Here is a 21,530-nt window from a genome sequence, read left to right on the forward strand (position 1 = left end):
TAGGTTTTCCCCATGAAAAGGAGAGGGCATTCAATTTCCATGCTTGGTTGTGGGGAGTTCTGGAGCAATACTTGCTCAATTGCTAGTTCTGAGGGGAAGCAAAGAGGTCCACCTCTGGTGCCCCCCACCTGTTCCTCAGAAGCTTGAATATGTTGGGTTCCAGTTTCCACTGGTGTGGGTCCATTAGCTTTCTGCTTAAGTCGTCAGCCAGTGAACTTAGTTTGCCTGGCAGGCATTGAGCTTGCAGGTGCACTTGGTTGCTCAAGGCTGTGTTCCACAGAGCCATGGCTAATTTGCAGAGTGGGTAGGAATGCCCCCCCCCCCTGCTTGTTTATGTAACACATAACTGTGGTGTTATCCATCTTTACCAATAGTTGTCCTGGAAGAATAAGGCCTTTGAAGGCTGTCAGACTATTCTGTACAGCTAACATTTCTTTTTGATTGATATGCAGGTGCATTTGCTTTGGGCTCCATTTGCCTTGAATGCATTGTCCTGACATGTGTGCCCCCCATGCATAGTCTGATGCGTCTGTTGTTAGGGTTTGGGCGGCAGGGGGTTGAGTGAAAGGGAGTCCCTTGTTGTGGTAGCAAGCCTCTGCCCACCAAAGGAACTCTGTCCTTAGGCAAGGAATGATAGGAATCATTGTTTCCAGGTCCTGAGAATGTTGACACCAGAGACATTTTAAGTACCACTGAAGTTTCCTCATATGCAGTCTTGCATATGGAATTAGTAGAATGCAAGAGGCCATGAACCCTAGGGCTTGCAGTATTTTTCTTGCAGATAGCTGGGTTTTGGTGGCCAGTAGATTGAAGTAATTTGTCAAATAAATTTGTTTTTCTGGAGTGAGGAATGCCATCTGGGAAGTTGTGTTCAAGCTTGCTCCCAGGAATACAATCTGTCGGCTTGGTACCAGATGTGATTTATTTTCGTTGATGGTGTACCCCACTGAAGTCAGAAGTCTGTTTACAAATGTCAGGTGCTGTAGTAGCAATTCCTGACTGTCCACCTGAATCAGCCAATCGTCCAAGTAAATTTGAATTCTTCTCCGCCTGCAATATGCAATGGCTGGATCTAGGCATTTTGTGAATACCCTGGGCACAGTAGATAAGCCAAAGGGAAGTGCAGAGAACTGATAGTGCATAGAGCCTGCTCTGAAACATAGACATTTCCTGCACGATTCCCTTATGGGGATGTGCAGACAAGCTTCTTTTAGGTCTAGGGTGGCTAGCCAGGAGTCCTTGGTTAGCATAGGAAGCAGCTGTTGGAGAGTAAGCATTTTGAATTTTAGAACCACAAGAAAGGTGTTGAGGCTAGACAGATCTAGGATAGGGCGCCAAGAGTTTTCTTTTCTGGGCACCAGAAACAGTCTGGAATAAAAACCTTGTCCCCTTTGCTCTGCTGGGACAAGTTGAATGGCCTTGATACTGAGAAGAGAAAGTACTTGCTTTAGGGCCTCTGCTCACTGGTTTGGGGGGAGGTCTGGCCACCCACTTGGGGTTGGCAGTGAGTGGAAGTAGAATCTGTATCCCTGGGAAACAAAATTTAAGACCCATCTGTCCTGGGTAATGTACTCCCAGTTTTCTGCATGTGGGGCATGTTTTCCTCCTAAAGATGCAAGTACTTGAGCAAGGCTTGGAAGAGTTAAGGATAAGTCACTGTGAGATTTTACCATAGGATTGCGGCTTACTACTCCCTGTTTTAGAGGTGGGAGCACTCCATTGCTTAGATCTGTGCATACTCTGAGACTGTAGTCTTGGTGGTCTGCTGCCCCTGGATTTGGACTGAGAAGGTCTGGGAGGGACTGGAAAAGACCAGTTTTTGAAGGCCAATGCCTACTGAATCTAGGTGGCTGTACCTGTAGGAAATCTTTAACAGTTTGCAAAGATTTAGCTTTTTCCTCCATCCTTTTGAGAACTTCTTCTGCTTTATTGCCAAAAAGACGTTCTTGGTTTAATGGTGCATCTAGTAATTTTGCTTTGACATGGTCTGGCAAGGTTTGTTCCTTAAGCCAAGCATGCCTTCTAAGAACAGACCAAGTGACAGCAGCCCTGCAAGATGCTTCTAAGGCATCAAAACCACATTGCAAAGTATGTTTTTCAACTTGGTTAGCAGAATTAACTCTTGTAAATCCTTATGTTCTGCAAAATCAGGAATCAACATCATTTTCTGTTTAATTAGTTCCATAATATGTTGCTGATATTTTAACATATGAAACTGGCAATTTAAAGCCCTGATGGCAAGAGTAGCAGAGGTGTACATCTTCTTACCTCATCTGTCTAAAGCCCTAGAATCCCTGTCTAAAGGGGTAGGGTTTTTGGCTGTAGTAGCCTTAATGCCTTTAGGTCCCTGGGAAATAGTCTCTGATCTGCAGTAGAATTTTTAAAGAGAAAGTTGTGGGAGTCAGGTACTTGGTAGTGCCCGTCAGGTTTCCTGGAAGCTGGGGGCAAAGTATCAGGGGTAAGGCTGGATTCCAAGAAGACATCATCTACAATTTCCAGAACATGAGGTATAGCTCGAGGCCTGTGCTGAGTCAAGTTTAAAAATTCCCTGAGTCTCTTTTTGGACTGTGTGTAGTCCTGGCACTCCCAGCGGAAATGTTCTCTAAGGGTATGCAGGGTTTTGCCAAAGGAAAAATCTTCTGGTGGGGAAGCAGAGAGAATGGAATCCTCTGCATCCGAATCCTCATAGGTGGATAAGGGTATGTCCTGGTAATCAGAAGGATCAGAGTCAATAGACTCATGATTTGAAGAATCAGAAGGAAAATCAGTTCTTGGTCTTTTTGAGGGGGAAGGCTGGCTTCCCCTAATTAAAGTAATAAGATCTTCAGCCATTCTAAGCATTTGTTTCTGAGGCATGAGGGCCTGAGAATGTGCTTTAGTTGTTGGTTTCCTTGGCATAGTGCGAACTCTGGGCCTGAGAAATTCTGAATTTTTGGTTTGAAATGAAGTCGTCAGTTTAATATGAAAATCGGAAGGCTTGAATACATCCTCAGAAGCCAGTGCCTGCACAGCGGCTCCAGACCCATCCAAGGTAGAGACACCCGCAGGTTCCATAGTCGAAGAGGCTTCTCACGGCATACCGAACTCCGAATGGGTCTCAGTAGAGACCTGCAAATCTGCAGAAGCGGGTATCAGGGGCTGCAAAGGCGCCTCACTGAATACCGGCCTATGCGGTCTGTCTCTGTCTTTATCATTACGTTTTTTTCGGCGGATCGGTAGTTGGATGGCTCATCGAAGCCATTTCGAGATACGGAGAACAAGAGCGAAAGAATTTAGCAACAAAGATAGCCCGAAGATGAACAGTTCGGGCATTAAACAAGGCACAAAACTGACAGTGAGGAATGTCGTGGTCTGGCCCTAAACAAATGATGCAGTAAGAATGAAAATCTCTGTGAGGTATTTGCTTTCCACAGGCAAGACAACTGTTAACTTATTCTGACTTCAGTTAGAGCCAGTAAAAAAGGATCCGCAATGGGGTACTTATCTTTTAGAAGACTTCAGGTCTGAAACTCGAAAAACGAAAATTTCATGAGGTGGCCGACCGGCACTTACGAACTGCTTCTGCTTCGGACACTGCACGGCATGAAAAGCTGGTGTAATGGCATCGGCTGCATGCTTTATACCCCTGACGACCTGAAGTCATGTAAGAAGCGACAGCATCTGATGCAGAAATCCGAAGACTCTGGTATTCAGGCCGACTGAGGGCTACCTGCAGGCAGATAGCCCAAATGGGATGACTGCAACAGTGAAACACGAAGAACATCCGGGTTTTTCCCAAAGGGGATGATGACACATTTTTTGGCATTGAGCTTAAGGCCATGCTTCTGACACCAGTCGCTGGTCTCAGTGAGGCCTTTCTGTAGGACTAGGGGACTGCAGTGGTGGTGCTGCGGTAGCGTTGTCGCCGCACAGTAAGACGTTGTCCTGTTCAATTCTCAGCTACAGCGTCTTCTGTGTGGAGACATGCGTGAATGGGCGTACCTTCGTTGAAGGTTGTGCATCAGGGCCGGCAACTTGGCACGTAAAAATCTACTGCCAATCATTAGCGGACCGGAGTTCTGCTGTGGCGACCCCTAACTGGGAAAAGCCGAAAGACCCAACAACAACATCAACATCACTTTGGGAGTTACCCAACTTGCAATTGTCTGCGAACTCTGTCAGCCAGAGTCCCTTTGTGTTGGCTTGGACTTCAGAGAAGTAGATACCAAACAGGACAGGACCCAGGACCGAACCCTGTGGGACTCCACTCGTGACTGGTTAGCAGTCTGACTTGGAGTCAGCTACTTTCAAACTGAGGGTTCTACCTGTGAGCTAGGTTGCAATCCATCTAGTGATATAGGGTTGATGCCTAGCTTATTGAGTTTTTCTATGATTCCTGAGTGGGGAATGATATCAAAGGCCTTGGCCAGATCAAGGTAGGCTGTATGAACCACCTTGCCTTCATCCACAGCTCTGGTGACTGACTCAAAGAAGATGACCAAGTTGAGCAGGAATGATCTACCCTTCACAAAACCAAAACTGAATGGGATTCAGAGTTTGGAGAGTCCCTATATCCTTGTTTATTAGGTTCATGATGATGCTTTCCATAGCTTTGCATATCAGACTTGTCAGGCCAATGGGGAGATAGTTCCCAGGGTCTTTGTGGAGAGGGATGACTGTAGCAGTACACCATTCGGTAGGGACAAAGCCTGAGGTGAGGCTGTGACTGAACAGGGCACACAGTTGAGGTGCCAGTTCACTCTGTAGTTCATGTAGAACACAGACAGGGATATTGTCACGTCCCATAGAAGCTGTATTCTTGGCCTTGGATAGTGCTGTTTTAACCTGTGCAGCAGTAATACTGGGTGCCTGGCAATCTACTGGTATTGTGACTGGTCCTTTGGGGGGGGGGGGGGTAAAGTTGGCACTGAATCTGTCGGCCAGTATATTGGCAATATCTGTTGGCTCGATATAGGAGGTACCATTATGCAGTAGCTCACAGCAAATCTGAGTACTGCCGTGGAGATTCATTACATAACTGTAGAAGGCCTTATGGTTGTCTTTACTATCTACTGCAATTCTATTTTCATAGCTAGCTTTAGAGGATTTGATGAGGGATTTCAACTTTTTGTTGAGGCTGATAAGGGATTTTTTTCAAGTCTTGGGACGACTTCACCTTATTCCGCATCAGTTTCCTCCTTCTGTTGTAGAGTTTGTTTATGGCAGGGGACTACCATATTGGCTTTCTTTTCTTTTTTGGAGGAGAACGTCTTGGTTCTATTGGGTATGACAAGATCCATGCATTTGTGTACATGTTCGTACAGTGCATTGGTGTATGATTTAGTGGTCATGCAACTATTCTCCATTTGCATGGGTGCCGTGAAGTTAGCTACCTCTGTTTTCAGGAGCCCAAAGTTAGATTTGGAGTAGTTTTTCATGGTGGTTACCTTTGTGGGTTGTGGGGGTGGGAGAGATGTGGATTCCCAAGGTGATTAGTTTGTGGTCGGATATAACCAGGGAGGAGTTGACTATTGGTGTAGAGCAATGGTCGTCCATTCCATGTTAGTACTGACCAGGTCAAGGATGTTGCTACCTCTAGTGGGGGTAAGTACGAGCTGGTCCAGGGCATTGGCATTAATGAATTCCAGGAAACCTTGGGCAAGTGTATCGGTACATGAATAGTTTTCCCAGTTAATGGAGGGGTAGTTGAAGTCGCCCAGTATGAGAGTGTTAGGTTGGACCCTAACATTCTCCAAGATGCTTAGGAACGTGGAGTGTGAGTCTTGGGACATGGTTTGGGACCTACAGCAGGCTACGACCTGAATCTTTGTCTTACCCAGTGTTAGCTGCACCTGAAGTATCTCAGATGCGTTATGTTGGGCTACCAGGTATCACTTGTCCATACCTTCAAGCAGATACTATGAAATTTGTTTTTAAGCTTTAACATTGTACTGCATGTATATAGCATGAAGACCGAAAACCGTTTTTCTTCAGTACATTTTGTATTGCTTGCATTAAAGTGTGAGTTTTTTTGTACAATCCAGGTTTTACCTGGAAAATTTTTCTGGATCAGCAAGCTTACCTGGTTATTAAAACAAATACATACGCAAGATTTCATTTTCAGACAAAAAAGCAGTGACTGTATGATTTTTGAATGTATGACTTAAACTTCTCCAGTTTTAATTTCCCAGTAGTTCATTTATGTTGTATGTTTAAATAACATAGTAACTTCATTCATTCATTCTCTGACTACCCACTTAATCCAATTCAATGCAATGGGGAGCTATTCCAGCACTCAAAAGGCAGAGAAACTAATCCTGGATGGTAAGCCAACCCACTCTGGGAAGTGTACACACACACTCCCACATGGTACAGATATACAGGGAACTTGGAGGACTGCTCATTCAGCTAAGGCAAGGATCATCAATTCATTTGCAAAATTCTCAAATAAATGAGTTACAATGAAACCTTACATTTACATGTAGTGACATTACTCGTTATTGTAAAAACAGTGCTAATCTAAGTTGCTGTTTACTGTATACACCCTGTAATGACACTTCTGACAGGCCCGATTTGGGCTTTGTATACCTAAGGTTAAGCTAATTAAAATACAAACAATAAAAAATCCACATTCTCTTTTTAAGAAGGCAGCAGAAAAAGCTGCACCTGTAATAGAACTAATGCAAATTAAAATACATCGGCCAAATTCCAGGTGTCGCTGCAACCTGCACTAGGCTGAAGGTGACAAGTCTGAAATTCATAATTCTCTATTCCTCTTAAGAAATCCATATTTCAGCTGACAAGACTAACTTCTATATGTACACAGCACAGAAATAGTTGTGCACTTTTTCAGTCTACACTTTCCATTCCACAAAGCAACTTACAGTCAATTTGTAAGTGCAATAAACAACTCCAGTGTAACCCTTTAATGTACTTAGTTATATAAAAGTACACATCAGCTGTCCTACTCACTTAGCAGCATTGCTTCTAAACAGGTATTAGAATTCACTAAAGAGCATGTGACATTTTTCCAGACACTGTTATTTAACATTACATTTCACTATAAGCTGTATCACAGGTGTTGAATTTATACATTTTATTCTGCAAAACAGAAGTCTGTGCTGTTACTTTTGATATTTTACATTCTTTCCTGCTAATGTATTCTCTTTGCCCACACCCTCAGAATGATGTCACTCAAGGTACTGTATCCTAGACTCTGTGTATACCTGTAAATTACTCAGAGTAAACAAAACTAAGTTATTGCATTAAATGTTCAGACATTTATTTATGTTCTGGTTCGAGTACTGCAACATCTTGTGCAATCAACGTTACATAAGGGCATTTATGTGGAGTATTTAGTATCTTGCAGAAAACATATTTTACGGGGTCTTCCCCTGAGTCATCCCATAGCTGCTCAGACATACAGCAGCCTCTACACTAGTACAGCTACTGAGGTGTCTAGGCACCACAGACACATGCTGTTCCTACTTCCTTAAAAAATTGCCCATGATGTCATCTAGGTTAGACTGTTACTGTAGGAACACTGCAGGGACTGTACAAAACAGCAAAATAAAACACTACAACATCTGCTTTTTTCCCAAAGAATACGTAAGTGAATAATGCCCAACCCTATGAGGATTTAGTATCTGAGAATGGGCACATTTGGGTAAAATGAAAGAAGACAATGCAATATTATATCTGATCAGTATTAGTAATGTCAATCAAAACAAGCAAAATGCTCACCTGAAATGAAACCAGCAGTGACCTGACTTCAGAAGTGAGTGAGCCCTCGTGTCTGAGCAGAGTATCAGCAGTAGGACAGACAGAGGAACGAAGCTGCTGAGACTTCACTCTTCACCCAGGGAAGGAAGGGGAGGGACTATGCAGTAATTTGGATGTCTGACAATGGCTGCAGCACAGCTGAACATGCAAACTACAGATGCACACACCATACCTGCTGCACTCGTCATGCGGGTAAGTGGCTGCTTTTGAACACAAGAACCTACCAGTATCCAAGAAATAATTGGTCATTGTTTAACCAGTACCCAACATACAATGGGTCGTCACTATCACCCATCTGTCAGAGCCACTGCTTAAGTACTGCATGCACAAAGTTACAAGATGGAAGCACTGCTACAAAGGGGTCAGTGGACCCTCCTGCTGTGTCTTTCCACACAGATGTGACATAAATCTCTGCAGTAAAGTACATTCATTTTAGGAACAAACACACAAACCCAACCAGTGAAAATAAAAGAACTCTATAGTGAACACAATGGGGTTATCACAGAGTTGGACGGCATTTTTCATAACCATGTACACTAAAACAACAGGGCAGTCTAAACTCAGCAATGCACATTGTACTTTACTAGATGAGCTCCATTGTTGTTGTTTGTCTTTCGGCTTTTTCCCGGTAAGGGGTCGCCACAGCGGAACTCCGGTCCGCTAATGATTGGCAGTAGATTTTTATGAAACGCTGAGGTGCCAGCTCGACACCCAACCTTCAACGAAGGCACGCCCATTTACGCAGGCATGTCTTTCGAACGCTACCCAACCGCGGGGAGGACATGTAGAGTCCATGCAAAAGGCACTCCCAAGCCACGCCGAGAATCGAACGGGAGAACTTCTTGCTGTGAGGTAACAACGCTACCGCCATACCACCGTGGCACATGAGCTCCACTGTAACATTCAGAAACACAGCTACTTAAAAAGCAATCTTGAAATCAGCCTAGAATCTCATTCTTTTAAGTGGAGCTCAGATTCCTGCAACGAACAGCAGAATCACTCAGTGAACACTGGATGGGGTCACATTCTATGGTTTATGCATAACTAGTTTTCTTCCTGCTTCATCTTTGCCATGGCTGCTGCTGAGTTCTTTCCAGAGTCTGCAACTTCAAATGGTTTAAACCACTAATGAATGGTACCACATTGTTTGAAAAAATGACAGGCTGACAATAAGGCATACAGAGCAGTAATTAAATACACTACCCCACCCAATAAGGGTTATAACCTCCCTCCACTGTGAGTGGATATACCTAGCCTTAATCAGAAATAGAAAAGAGAAAAAAAAGGAATGGACAAGACAGTCAATAGTCCACGAAAAAATGAAAAATAAATGAATATACATTAAAGCTCATTTAGAATATTTTAACACTTTTGAATTATTTATACAAACTACACAAACCATTTGACTCATATGCCTTCATACTACAAGTTACCATGAAAATGTAAGTGCTAACCTTTCACCTGCAACTCTTTTTTTATAAGAACACACAGAAACACAGACTAATGGACTTGGTGGCAGCTTTTTTAAAGCACGTCATATAACATCAGTTGCCCCTAAGTGTACGGGTAAAACACAGGAAAAATGACATCTTAAGTATTCTCCAAATTAGTGTACTATATACATAATTTCATCTCTGGATGCACCACTAAACGACTACACACTGCAATCTTTCAGGCTGGCACTGAATATTAATATACAATACAGTGCAAGTAGGCTTTTAATGTTTGAGAAATGAAGTCTGGTAACTACAGCTAAAACTTTTCAGTCCTTAAAAGTAGAAATGTAATTGCAGCAACCTGAAGGCAAATGTCAGTTCTTACCCGAGGTTCCATGTCCTCTGACTCACTTCGCTTTTCACTAGGATAACCGCTGTCACCACCATTTTCAGAATCCTTATGAAAGAAAGTCAAAAGAGAAGTTAAAATAGCATAGAACTCTCAAATGTTACACTTAAACATTGTTGCAGCTATGTCATCACAATGCAAATCACATAAACAGCTTCAAAAGTCTGCAGATTTCAAGCATGAGAACCAGTGACTGAGTCTACTAACAAGGTAAGTTTTTAACACATCCTGTAGTGTGTATGTGTTCTTTATCCCCATAACTACTGAGCATTTTCCAGACAGTACACGTTCGGTGTACTGACTATTTTAGAGTATTTCTGATCCATGTAAATACAGAACACTATCTCAAAGATGTCTTGGTTTAAACACTTCAATGAAATTTTCAGGGAAACACACTGGGGACTTCAGACATTCTTAAGACTGTATGCCTAGGCCCAAAGGCAACTGTTTTCATGTCTGACATTGTAACACTGCAGTACACTTGTTTCTGATAGCTTTTATATTTTATATTTGCTACCTTAAAAAAAGCTAATACACTTAAACTGAATATACTTAAAACTGAATGCCCTGGAAGTGGTTTGATTTGTGGAATTCTAATGGGTACTTTCACCTACAACTGATTTTACCCACATAGGGCTATATGTCTGAAAGTTAGGACATTTTCTTCTAAAATTTCCAGAAAAAGACAGTTAGATAATTAGCTGGTTGCTATACACATCAAGTGATTTTAACTTTAGAGACATGGACATGACTATCTCTCAAAAGGATGTATGTCATTTTGTAGTGGTTTAAACTGTGACTTTGGTTCATTTTAAATGATAGAAAATAAAGATTTTTTTGAGAAAAAAAATATATTTACTTCTGATGTATAAATGTTAATACATACACATATATGAGCAAGTTATTTTCAGAATCTGTCAGCAACAGCATATCATCTCTATGTGTTTCCTGTAAATTGAATGATGCAAGACTGAGCAGTCAAAGGCCTACTTGAAATCTCTACATTGTATTGGTACACATCTGAGACTGTCTTGTCATTTTTATAGCAAACTTCTCAGGAAAATATGTCGTATCTACAATGATTGCTCTTACTTTACAAAGTTAAGTACATGCCCGCAGCACCAATTTTACAATTTTTTTCATTTCACATGTTTTTGCTGGATGGACTATAGCATTTCCTTTGTCCAAAAGTGTCACTTTTGTGAAGAAATACCCAATTTTTAGTTCATAATGTAAGCTCAATAAATACATGTTTTGAATATATAATGCATTTTCCATCCTGCAGGGAAGAATTCTCCATTCTTTACATAAAACAAATATGGAGCTCTGAAAACATTTATCTTCCTAAGAGCTGTGCAAGCTTGTATATGGTGCATATGCATACAATGTAACACCTCAAACACTGTCTTACAATTTTCATTAAAAAATTAGAAGAATTACACTTAGATACTCAGGTAAGTGCCACACTCCAAATGTTATTCCAGATGTACAGACAAAGGATTCCATGCTGAAGCTGTGTGGGCCACTTTACCCTTGTCAACACTACTTTTTTTGGGAGTATTGAAGACAATATTGAGACTGGCCAGAATCACTTCAAAGCCTTGTGATGTATCAGAAACTAGGAGAATATCTGTAAGTGTGTAGCGGCTCTACAGTTATTAAAAAATCACATTTGTTTACACAATCTTAATCTTTAGCAATGCAAATGGCACCATGAATACTGTTGAGGCTATCAAGACTAGAAATACTACAGGGGCTGAACCTAGAACTCACACTGCATCCTCATCCAGTCAGTCAAAGTCATGATTTCCTGGGCCCCTTCTGCTTGCTAGAACCATTGGCACAAGAAAATATCTAACTTAGTATGGTTACAGGCAATCCTCAGAGATTGAGTCAGAAGGGTCTTATCCCAATTTATGGTCACTCCAGGAACTGTAACCGTGGGGAACATTGTATAAATGATACGAGGAGTCCTTTGATGAGGCCACCAGCAGCATATAGAAAGGCAAATATAAGTAGATCCTTCTCCTTTAAGGCTTCAGATACCATATTGAATACCTTTGCGAACATTTATTTACATACAAAATCTAGTGGCCTCACATTGTACTGAAAGTAATGCATAGAGAAAATGAATTCATGTGAGGACCTCAGACACTGATGTGAGAGAAGGTGTCCATCATATCCAGTTGCACGTTCCAGCTGCACTACAGCTGCAGTAGTATTACCCCCTCAGAGCATCATCATTCAGAACCCAACATAACAGACATGCTCACTGAAGTTGCTGATGTCCAGTATGGAATGGTATTCATTTGTCCATTTTGGAATCAGAAGGAGGTGGGAGTTCTGGTCATGTTCCAAAGCAGGGATGGCCTCTACGGCCTCTCTGAACAGTAGAGACTGAGCATGTCCTAACAGCTGTGCACAGAGAGACTGTTCTCCTAGTAGCGGCTTTTCTGGTGGAGAACCTAACAGCCCTAAGATGTGCCTGAAAATGAATATGTACAAAACCATTCGGTCCTTTGTAAAGGCTCTCCAAACTGCAGCAAATTCAGACAGCCACTACATCATGGACAGTCCTAGTCAGTAGTTGTGACTGTGATGGTGCAGTCATTATCTTGGGTGACTTAGCTAGCAATGGAGGGGCAAGACCTTATGAGTTTTAATTGCCTTCATCAGTTTATAACAAGGTTTTTCTTTTTTTGAGACTTTTCAGGCCTGGATAAAAGAGATAGATGGAGGCTGAAGAGAGATCATAAAGGTCCTCTCACACACAAAAAAAACTTACTCTTGAAAGGGGTGTCCAGAATGGAATTTCTGAGCTCCTTCTTAATGGAAGAGAACTTAGGTCAAGCTATCCTGTGCTAACACATTTCTGAGCCTGAAGTCCTAATCAAATGGAATAGCATACTCAAGCTGCAGTAGCTTACAAAGAGGTCCATTCAGGACATTACAGAGTCTACATCCTCCTTGATCCCAGACTCATGGAAGAAGTAGAGCTTCCTTGATGCCCGAGTCATTAGGGAGAACTGGAATTTTGATGGATGAAATGAAAATCAAGGATTCTGAGCTCCAAATTGTCTTTTGTGTAAATCTCTTACCAGCCTTTTTGAAGACTTTAGATTTTTTGTCTGGCAAAAAAATGGAAAATGCTATATTGTAATGGCCCCGTGATGCAGCAGTTAACCCAAGGATGTCCTGTTAGGGTTTTACTCCATCACCACAAATCACTGAGTCATAAATCCTCAAAGAAAAACACAAACAACAGAAAAATAAGAAAACCACTCCCCGTGGTAAAGAAAAAACACTCACTTTAATGTTTCCACACTATTAAAACATTAAATTAACATACAAAATTCACGGACTTCTAAAATCATTTTCTACCAACCTCTCAAAAGTATTGATCAGGGGGTAGCTAGGAAATATAAAAATGCTTTTGAGTTTAAGACTGAGCTATTATCAACCCCATTGTTTCTGTCATAAAAATACAGTTTTAAATTCAACGTCTTGTGAATAGTTTAAGGTCAGTTAACAATTTTGCTATGTCTACCTTGAATTCAGGAACAAAACTAAATACTTTCCTTAAAAGCTGAACATGTTCATTTTTCACAGTAAAATCTGTTAAATTGTAAACAGTACCTGTACTGATACCTGTTAAGTTCACTTCTAAGCTTGCACTAGGTATTAAACCGGCCTCATTAAATGCTGTTTCTGCCTGTGCTTGTACATTCATATTGTCACCTTCATAAACATGAAAAGTATCAGCTTGTAAAACACATGCATCAGCTTCAACAAAATCAGTAATCAATATATTTTGCAATTCAGCAGAATCATTAATGTCCAAGGCACTAATAATTTCCATTTCAGTCATTTCAGTGTCACATATCATTTGTGAAGAAACAGGTGGGAGACAGTGGTCGAGGGGGACAGGGAGGGGGAGAACTCAGTATTAACTGAGTTATCAGTTAACTTGGATGTTACAGAAAATAGCACTGGACAGTATTAAAAGTAACTTTTTATGCCTATGAAAGTGACAATATGAATTCAAGGTAGACATAGCACAATTGTTAACTGACCTTAAACTACTCACAAGACAGTTGATTTTAAGACTGTATTTTTATGACAGAAACAATGGGGTTGATAATGGCTCAGTCTTAAACGCAAAAGTATTTTTATATCTCCTAGCAACCCCCTAATCAATACTTTTGAGAGGCTGGTAGAAAATGATTTTAGAAGTCCTTGCATTTTGTATGTTAATTTATTTTATGTTTTAATAGTGTGGAAACATTAAAGTGTGTTCTTTTTCTTTACCATGGGTAGTGGTTTTCTTATTTGTCCGTTATTTGTGTTTTAAGTCGTCTGTGTGGTGGTTTGGAGCAGCTATATTTCCTCACAGGAAAACAGACTGATAACAAAACTTTCACAAAAAAACAAAGCAAACGGAAAAACAGAATCATATCTATGAAACTTTAAAAGCACACAAAAACAGAATCATGTCTTTGCGGGGGGGGGGGGGGTCAAAGCTGTCACATCCACCACATGGGGTGTGTCAAATCCAAACAATTTACCCCTCTGAGTTACTACAGTCTCAAAGTGAAACTAATAACAGAACCTGCAGGTTAAGAGAGTCTGCAGAATATCACCAGTTTCAGACAAAAGACAAACTTTGATCATGCAACTATAACAAATCACCAATAAAAAATAGGAACTTTGTGCTACTTAAAAAAAAACATGAAAACATTCCAGCTGCATAAGGAACTAGATACTTGTCAGATGGTAATAAAATACACTACCTCAAAAGTAACACAGATGAAAAGGGATCATGGAATATCTGTCTAATTATATTTCAGTGAATGGTAGGAAAATGCATGAAGGCTGCACCAGAAGAGCAATGACCCAAGGTGCCTTCTCTTTCTTCACAGATACTCATAAAGATGTTTCTAGGAGTAGGAACATAACTATATGCTATCTAAGAAAGGAATTTACAAACCTAAATATTTCTTCAAAGGAAGGAGTCCTTTGGATGGTAAGGGGTGGGAAAGGAGACATTGTCAGACAACGGCTTTTAGATATTCAGACTCCTTGAAGTATTCTAAATGGGAATGAGTTCCTCACCCCACTGCATCAGCTCCATAAGGGAAAAAGCTCATGTACAGGCTTGCAGTGGGACATGTGGGTGAAAAGTGGACACCAGAAGTGTTTGGAATAAAAAGGATTCTATTATGGCAGCTAAGGATATGTGGGAAGAGACTAAACAATCTAGGTCAGGCATATTTTTTTCAACCAAGAAGAGAAGTTGTGGACTGTAATTAAAAGAGAGATGAAGTACTTTATTTGGGAGGGAAAGACATATATAATGTTTCTCCCCATAGAACAAGATGATTTAGAATTACCAGATTTGGAGAAATACTTCAGAGCTAAACAGTTAAGGCTCACATACATAACACAAGAGTAAGAGTACAAATCAAAGTAGAAGGATATTATGTTGAAATGGGAAGGTGGGAGGCACAAAATAAGGAGAGAATACGAGTTTTGATGCAGGCCTGCATGGAGGACAATAACAACCATACAGAACACTTTATTTACAAAGTAACAAAAAGTACTTTGAGAACTAAGGCAACACAAGAATGGAGAAAGGAGCGTTTATCAACAGGGGTAACTGCAAATACAGGCACAGAAAATAGACAAGATGGAGCTGGAATTTATTGAAGAAAATTAGCAAAGGTGCCAAGGTACTGGCAGCAAATAATGACAGGAAAAATCATAGAAGGGATGAAAATGAGCAGAAGTCTGGATTACAGTTAAAAGACTGCCTTTCGTAACAGGGATTGATAACAGTGTACAGGCAAAGAGAAAGGGACGGGGGGGGGTATTAAAAAAAGACCAGCTCTGGCTGATTATACAGCTGAGTCTAAAACAGAAGCTATGGTTAAAAAAAGGAATAATTAGTAGGCATGTAAAATACTGTGCGGTGACTATAAGAATCAATCAGAACAGATTAGAAGAGATTGTGAAATGAGAACGGAAAGGCAATACACAAAAGGAACAATGGGAGGATGTTAATACAGCTCCCAAGTATGCACCAAAATCTAGTGGGTTTAAGATTTTTGCACATGGAAGTGTTTACATTAGACAGTGATTGTTGAAGGTACAATGAGAAAAAGAGAGGTACTGGAGCAATGCATGGCACTGGTAGATTTTAAAAATTCCCTATAGGGTATTTTATCAGAAATGTTGTGGAAACAAATTACTGTAACTAAGGAAAAGATTATTTTCAGCTGAGATATAGAAGCTGAATTGCCTAGACTGACAAGGCTCTTTGAGCAAAAATGCAACTGCAGCCTACTGCTGATTGTGGTCTTGTGCCTTCAATGAAATATCATTTCTATAATGCTTCATTATTGCTGTGTTCTGCTTTTCTGTTTGGATTTTATATATATATATATATATATATATATATATATATATATATATATATATATCTAGAGGTTTACTTCAGTTGATCTAACTTTTACAAGTTCGAACCACATATGGCCGACACCATATGTTCGAACTTGTAAAAGTTCGAAAACAGAAGTAAAATCACAAAAAACAAAACACAAAATTAAACGTCTATAGCAGGGGGGCTATGCCCACCTGCACCCCCACACCCCCTTACTTAAATATACCAACTCCGAGATTGCACTACATTGTGGAAACATGAGATCTTCCCTTTCCGCTCTGTACTGAGATCTCCATTCAGTCAAATCGGACTTTTATAAGTTCGAACATATGGTCTCAGCCATATGTGGTTCAAACTTATAAACGTTCAATCGACTGAAGGGGACCCATATATATATATATATATATATATATATATATATATATATATATATGAAGGTCAACTTGTGCGGGCAAGCAGAATGACCTCTGATGACAAGATTTTCTATGGAGAATGTGAGACTTTAAAGGGGCTGTCGATACACGTTATCCTTTAGAACTTTTTGATCAAATATATAAAGAAGTACTGACAGGAAGGAAAACTAGATTTGGCCCTATATTAGGGAAACCTGAATTAGTTAACTTAAAGAAAAATTTGGAAGAAGCAAACACAAACATGAATGATCATTATAGTTCAGGTATTGTGATTACACATGACGGTGGGGCAGGACTGGTCAGGAAAATTACAGACAAAGAATGGAAGAACTTTGCAAAAGTATCAGACTTGAATTACATTTTTGACAATGAGCTGAAGCATACATACCGGAAAGGTTGTTGTGTCTTTCGGCTTTTCCTGGTTAGGGGTCGCCACAGCGGAACTCCGGTCCGCTAATGATTGGTAGTTGATTTTTACGTGCTGAGTTACCAGCCCTGATGCACAACCTTCAACGAAGATACGCCCATTCATGCATGTCTCCACGCAGAAGACGCTTTAGCTGAGAATCGAACCGGACAGCGTCTTACTGTGAGGCGACAATGCTACCGCAGCACCACCACCGCAGAACATACCGGATTGGTAACAATACTAAAAGTTTATTAGAAAGGGATGCCTACAGACGAAATTTGGAACAAAACATGAGGAGTAAAAAAAGGTATGTTTAAATGTGGGAGCTGCAATTATTGTTCCCACCTTTTGACAGGGGATGTTTTGTATTTAAAAGCAAGATATAGAAAAATTAATTTGAACACATTTGTCAATTGCAACACAAAGGAAATTATATATTTGGCCCTATGTAAGAGCTGTGACTCATTTTATGTAGGCAAAAGTGAGAGAAAGCTCAAACAGAGATTGTACGTACATCTCTATGACATAAGGATGAAGCATGAGACTAACCCCCTGTACAAACACACTTGTGTATGTACAGAGGCTGAATTTGTTGTTTTCATACTTGAAACAGTAGCCATTGATCCAAGGGGTGGACTGTGGGAAACAAGAGTGGAATACACGGAACCTTACTGGCAAATAGTGTTAGAAGCTTGTAGATACCCTGGTCTAAACTACATGCTTTCACTCACCCCAGTGTTAAAGCTCAGAGCTGCCAAATTATAGACTATTGATTATTAACACAAAAGGAATATGAAGGTTGAACTTTACAATAAAATAAAGTTTTTTAATGTATTCATGAACTGTAATTAGTTATTCATCTATGGTTAACATGAAAAAGTGTGAATTCAACAAAAGGATTATGTTTTTATGACTGTCCACTAGATGACCTTTTAGAAAAAAACGTTTTAGTTATTTCACTTATATATTTTAAATTAATAAATTAAATTAAATAGAATATTTTTAACTGGATTATTAAGTCAAAAATCTAGCAATACACAAATTGTATAAATTGTATGTATTTTAGGAATTGGGTATTTCAGTAGATAGAATGTGGTTTTGTAAAGGGTTTTAAGTATTTATATTGCATTACATATTACTTCAACTCTGTTCTCATTGGTCATAGACTAACTGTCAACTATTTAAAAGTGTTGGTTTGGAGAGAACATTTATCTGAGGAAGTTGGACGAAAACGTAAAATTGAATCTGTCAGCGTTAATGTTTATTCATGCGTTTAATTATTAAAAGCTTGTCGAGTTTTAGAACCAGTGGGACCTTTGTGCTTTTATTTTTGTTTATATATATATATATATATATATATATATATATATATATATATATATATATATATATATATATATATATATATATGTATCCCCCCAGCCCCACTCCTGGCTGCTGAGTTTCCCTGTGGGCAGCGTTTGCATGTGAACCCTTGCTGCTAGTACCAACCCGTAGCTTCAGTGTCCGCTGTCTGCCAGAGGCCCAAAGATAATTCCTCAGCAAAGTTATCTGATACCTCATTCCAGTATAGGGAAAACAGACTTGTCCTCCTATGCTGTACTGCATTTGAAATGCAAGAATCATACCTTTTAGAACATGAACCCTTGCTGCTAGTACCAACCTTTAGCTTCAGTGTCCGCTGTCTACCAGAGGCCCAAAGATAATTCCTCAGCAAAGTTATCTGATACCTCATCCTAGTTTAGGGAAAAGAGACTTGTCCTCCTATGCTGTACTGCATTTGAAATGCAGGAATCATACCTTTTGGAACGAGAACTCTTGCTGCTAGTACCAACCCCTAACTTCAGTGTCCGCTGTCTACCAGGGGCCCAAAGATAATTCCTCAGCCAAGTTATCTGATACCTCATCCCAGTATAAGGAAACGAGAACTGTCCTCGTATGCTGTACTGCATTTGAAATGCAGGAATCATACCTTTTGGAAGTATGTGTCTAATACTGCTCACTTCTTAACTGAGTTATAACCTGCCTCATATTTATTTTATTTTCAGTGAACGCTCCCTGTCAGGGTAGCCAGCAGCAACAGTCTCATGATTCTTTACCCCTATACTCCCTATTGAGTCCCCCAGCAGAAACACCCCCCTAGGATCTACCTGTTTATTTTATTCTCTCCTATTATCTACCTATTTACTTTATCTTCTCTCATTCTCCTAATTCCCTACTCTTTTGCTCCTCTATCTACATGAGGTACGCCTTATTACACAGTACCTAGGTTGACCACTAGAGGCAGTAATGCCACTTTTGTCTCCCATTACTTTACCTGCTTTACGCTGTAGAATTTACACTAGGTGTTGAACTCTATTTTTGCCTCTGTACTCCCATACCCATTCCTTTATTTCTGTAGTTATCTCTAGCTGCTCTCTATCTACTCCTTCCATCCCAGATAACTTACTAGGAACTCACCTCCATACCTCACTGATTGTTTTTTTCTCCTCTGCAACTGGTCCTCTTGGCTCTGCCCCACTCCGTTCCCCCTGTGGGCTCACTCTGCTCCCCTACCCTACCCCCAAATTCACCCACCCCCAGTAGCCCTAGCCTTATACTTCCCTAGCCACACCCTCTCCCCACTTACCCATCATATACTCTAATCAATCTAGACATCCTAACCACTCCCCTTCATTTTTCACCTATCTTCTTACTCACTTTCTCCAACTCCCTTACCCTGAGCACTGTCCCCACTTCCTTTTCCTTTCCAAAACTTCCTAAAAAACTCTGCCTTCCTTCATTTTCTTCAATTCCTTTATCCCTGCCAAACCTCTTTTGTAGTTGCACAAGTTACCTTCTTGAACTTCCACAGCTAACCTTAGCAAGATGCTCACAAAAAAGAAAGCTCTCCCAACTAAGTTAGTACTTATAGCCATTCTTATACTAGTCCTCACTCCTGCCTACCTTCTCACCTCCTTTGAAAATATGAACTATGTTCACTTCAACTACTCTCCAAAACAAACAGCTATACAAACCTCTACCCTTATCCATTTTCAAATATATTATACATCTACCCCCTGCTACCTACTAGCCAAATACCATCGCCTCAAACATATTAAAGTCCATAACTCCTCCATAAGGAAACTAAAAAATCAATCTAGTGACTTTTACAAACCTATGTCAAGACTAAAACCTCCCACCTTAAAAGAAGGTGATATCCACCGCAACCCTGACCCAACAAATGTTTCCACAGTCACAACTCACAGCACCACTTCCTCTACCCTAACTACCTTAACCAATCTCCCAAACTCCTTACTAATAGGACATCTAAATATCCTTAGTGTCTACAACAAAGTTGCCCATCTCCATGCCCTTCTTGACATTCATTCCTTTGATATCTTCTGTCTTACAGAAACTTGTTTAAAACGAAGAACAAAGGAAAATGAGATTATTCCCCCAGGTTATACTATATTGAGATTTGACTGCACTAAACGGAAGAGTGGAGGAGTAGCCATTCTGTTTAGAACTGGTTTACAGATTTCCACAATACCCTTCACCCCACCCCCAAGATAGTAAGGCAGAAGTCCTTATCACTAAACTTAAACTAAATACTAGCAAATTCCTAAACATCATCTGTACCCACCTTCCTCCTGGTAACAACAACACTATAATAGAGGATATTATTGTATTAGGTGACTTCAATAATGACTGGAAGTGCATCAACACTGAAAACCCTTCCTCACATATTAACCTACATGGTTTCAGTCAATCAATCACCACCACTACTAGAATTAACAAACCAAATAAAAAAGAGAGCATCTTAGATTGGATTCTCATTAACAGACAACAACAAACTTATAAAGTTGGAACCTTGCTTGATGATGTAAGTGATCTTACTTTGACTTACATTGTTAGACAAAAGAATGACATTCCTAACTCCCCCATATTCAGGATTGCAAGGTCAAATAAGCATTTTAACCAGATGTCTTTCCAAAATGAACTTAAAGCCTGTGACTGGAACCCTCTAAAAACTCTCCCACTTGAAGAGGCTGTTAAATATTTCAAGTCAAAATTCCTAACAATTCTAGATGAACATGCACTCAAACGAATTATTAGAATGAAGTCCAAGATAGCCCCCGGCTGTCAAAAGATACTAGACAAAAGATACTGCTAAGGAACAAATCTTGGGCTAAATGGAGATCTACCAGAACTATCTCTGAGAATCAAACCTTTAGACAGTTAAGAAACATTACAAAAAGAACCATTCTTACTGATAAAAAGAACTACTATTGTAAACTACAGCAAACTCACCATAATAATCCACAGAAGTTCTGGTCTAGCATAAATACACTTCTACATCCTGGGCACTCTACCACACCAACCCCACTAGGAGCTGATAATAAATATCCCCCAGCAAACAGCCAATGCCTTTAACACCTTTTTTACAGACACTATACAATCCTTAGCCCATCATCTATCTACAGACAACACTAGCCCCCCCCCATATCTTTATCTGACACTCTATCTACCTTCCAACTTCAACCTATCTCTACTACCTACATCCAAAAAAAATCATCCAAAAGCTTAAGCCATGTACCCCCTCCGCAGACCAGTTACCATCAGAATATCTGCAAAGAGCAGCTAAATCAGCTGCCTACTCTATAGCCATCCTTATAAATAC

At 40.2% G+C, this 21,530-nt stretch overlaps 1 protein-coding gene across 5 annotated transcripts in view; it reads right to left on the minus strand.

Annotated features, from left to right (window-relative positions):
* The window catches only part of EEF2K (eukaryotic elongation factor 2 kinase), a 469,356-nt gene that overhangs the window by 94,596 nt on the left and 353,230 nt on the right, over positions 1-21,530 (minus strand). For all 5 annotated transcript variants that reach the window (XM_044089631.1, XM_044089635.1, XM_044089634.1 and 2 more), the window contains one exon: positions 9,583-9,654. In XM_044089631.1, the coding sequence (XP_043945566.1) occupies positions 9,583-9,654 (72 nt within the window). The remainder of the gene's footprint in view (positions 1-9,582; positions 9,655-21,530) is intronic.

This window comes from Protopterus annectens, chromosome 12.part0 (genome assembly GCF_019279795.1).
Source record: "Protopterus annectens isolate FY-2018-M chromosome 12.part0, PAN1.0, whole genome shotgun sequence".
In the NCBI taxonomy this organism is placed as follows: Eukaryota; Metazoa; Chordata; order Ceratodontiformes; family Protopteridae; genus Protopterus; species Protopterus annectens.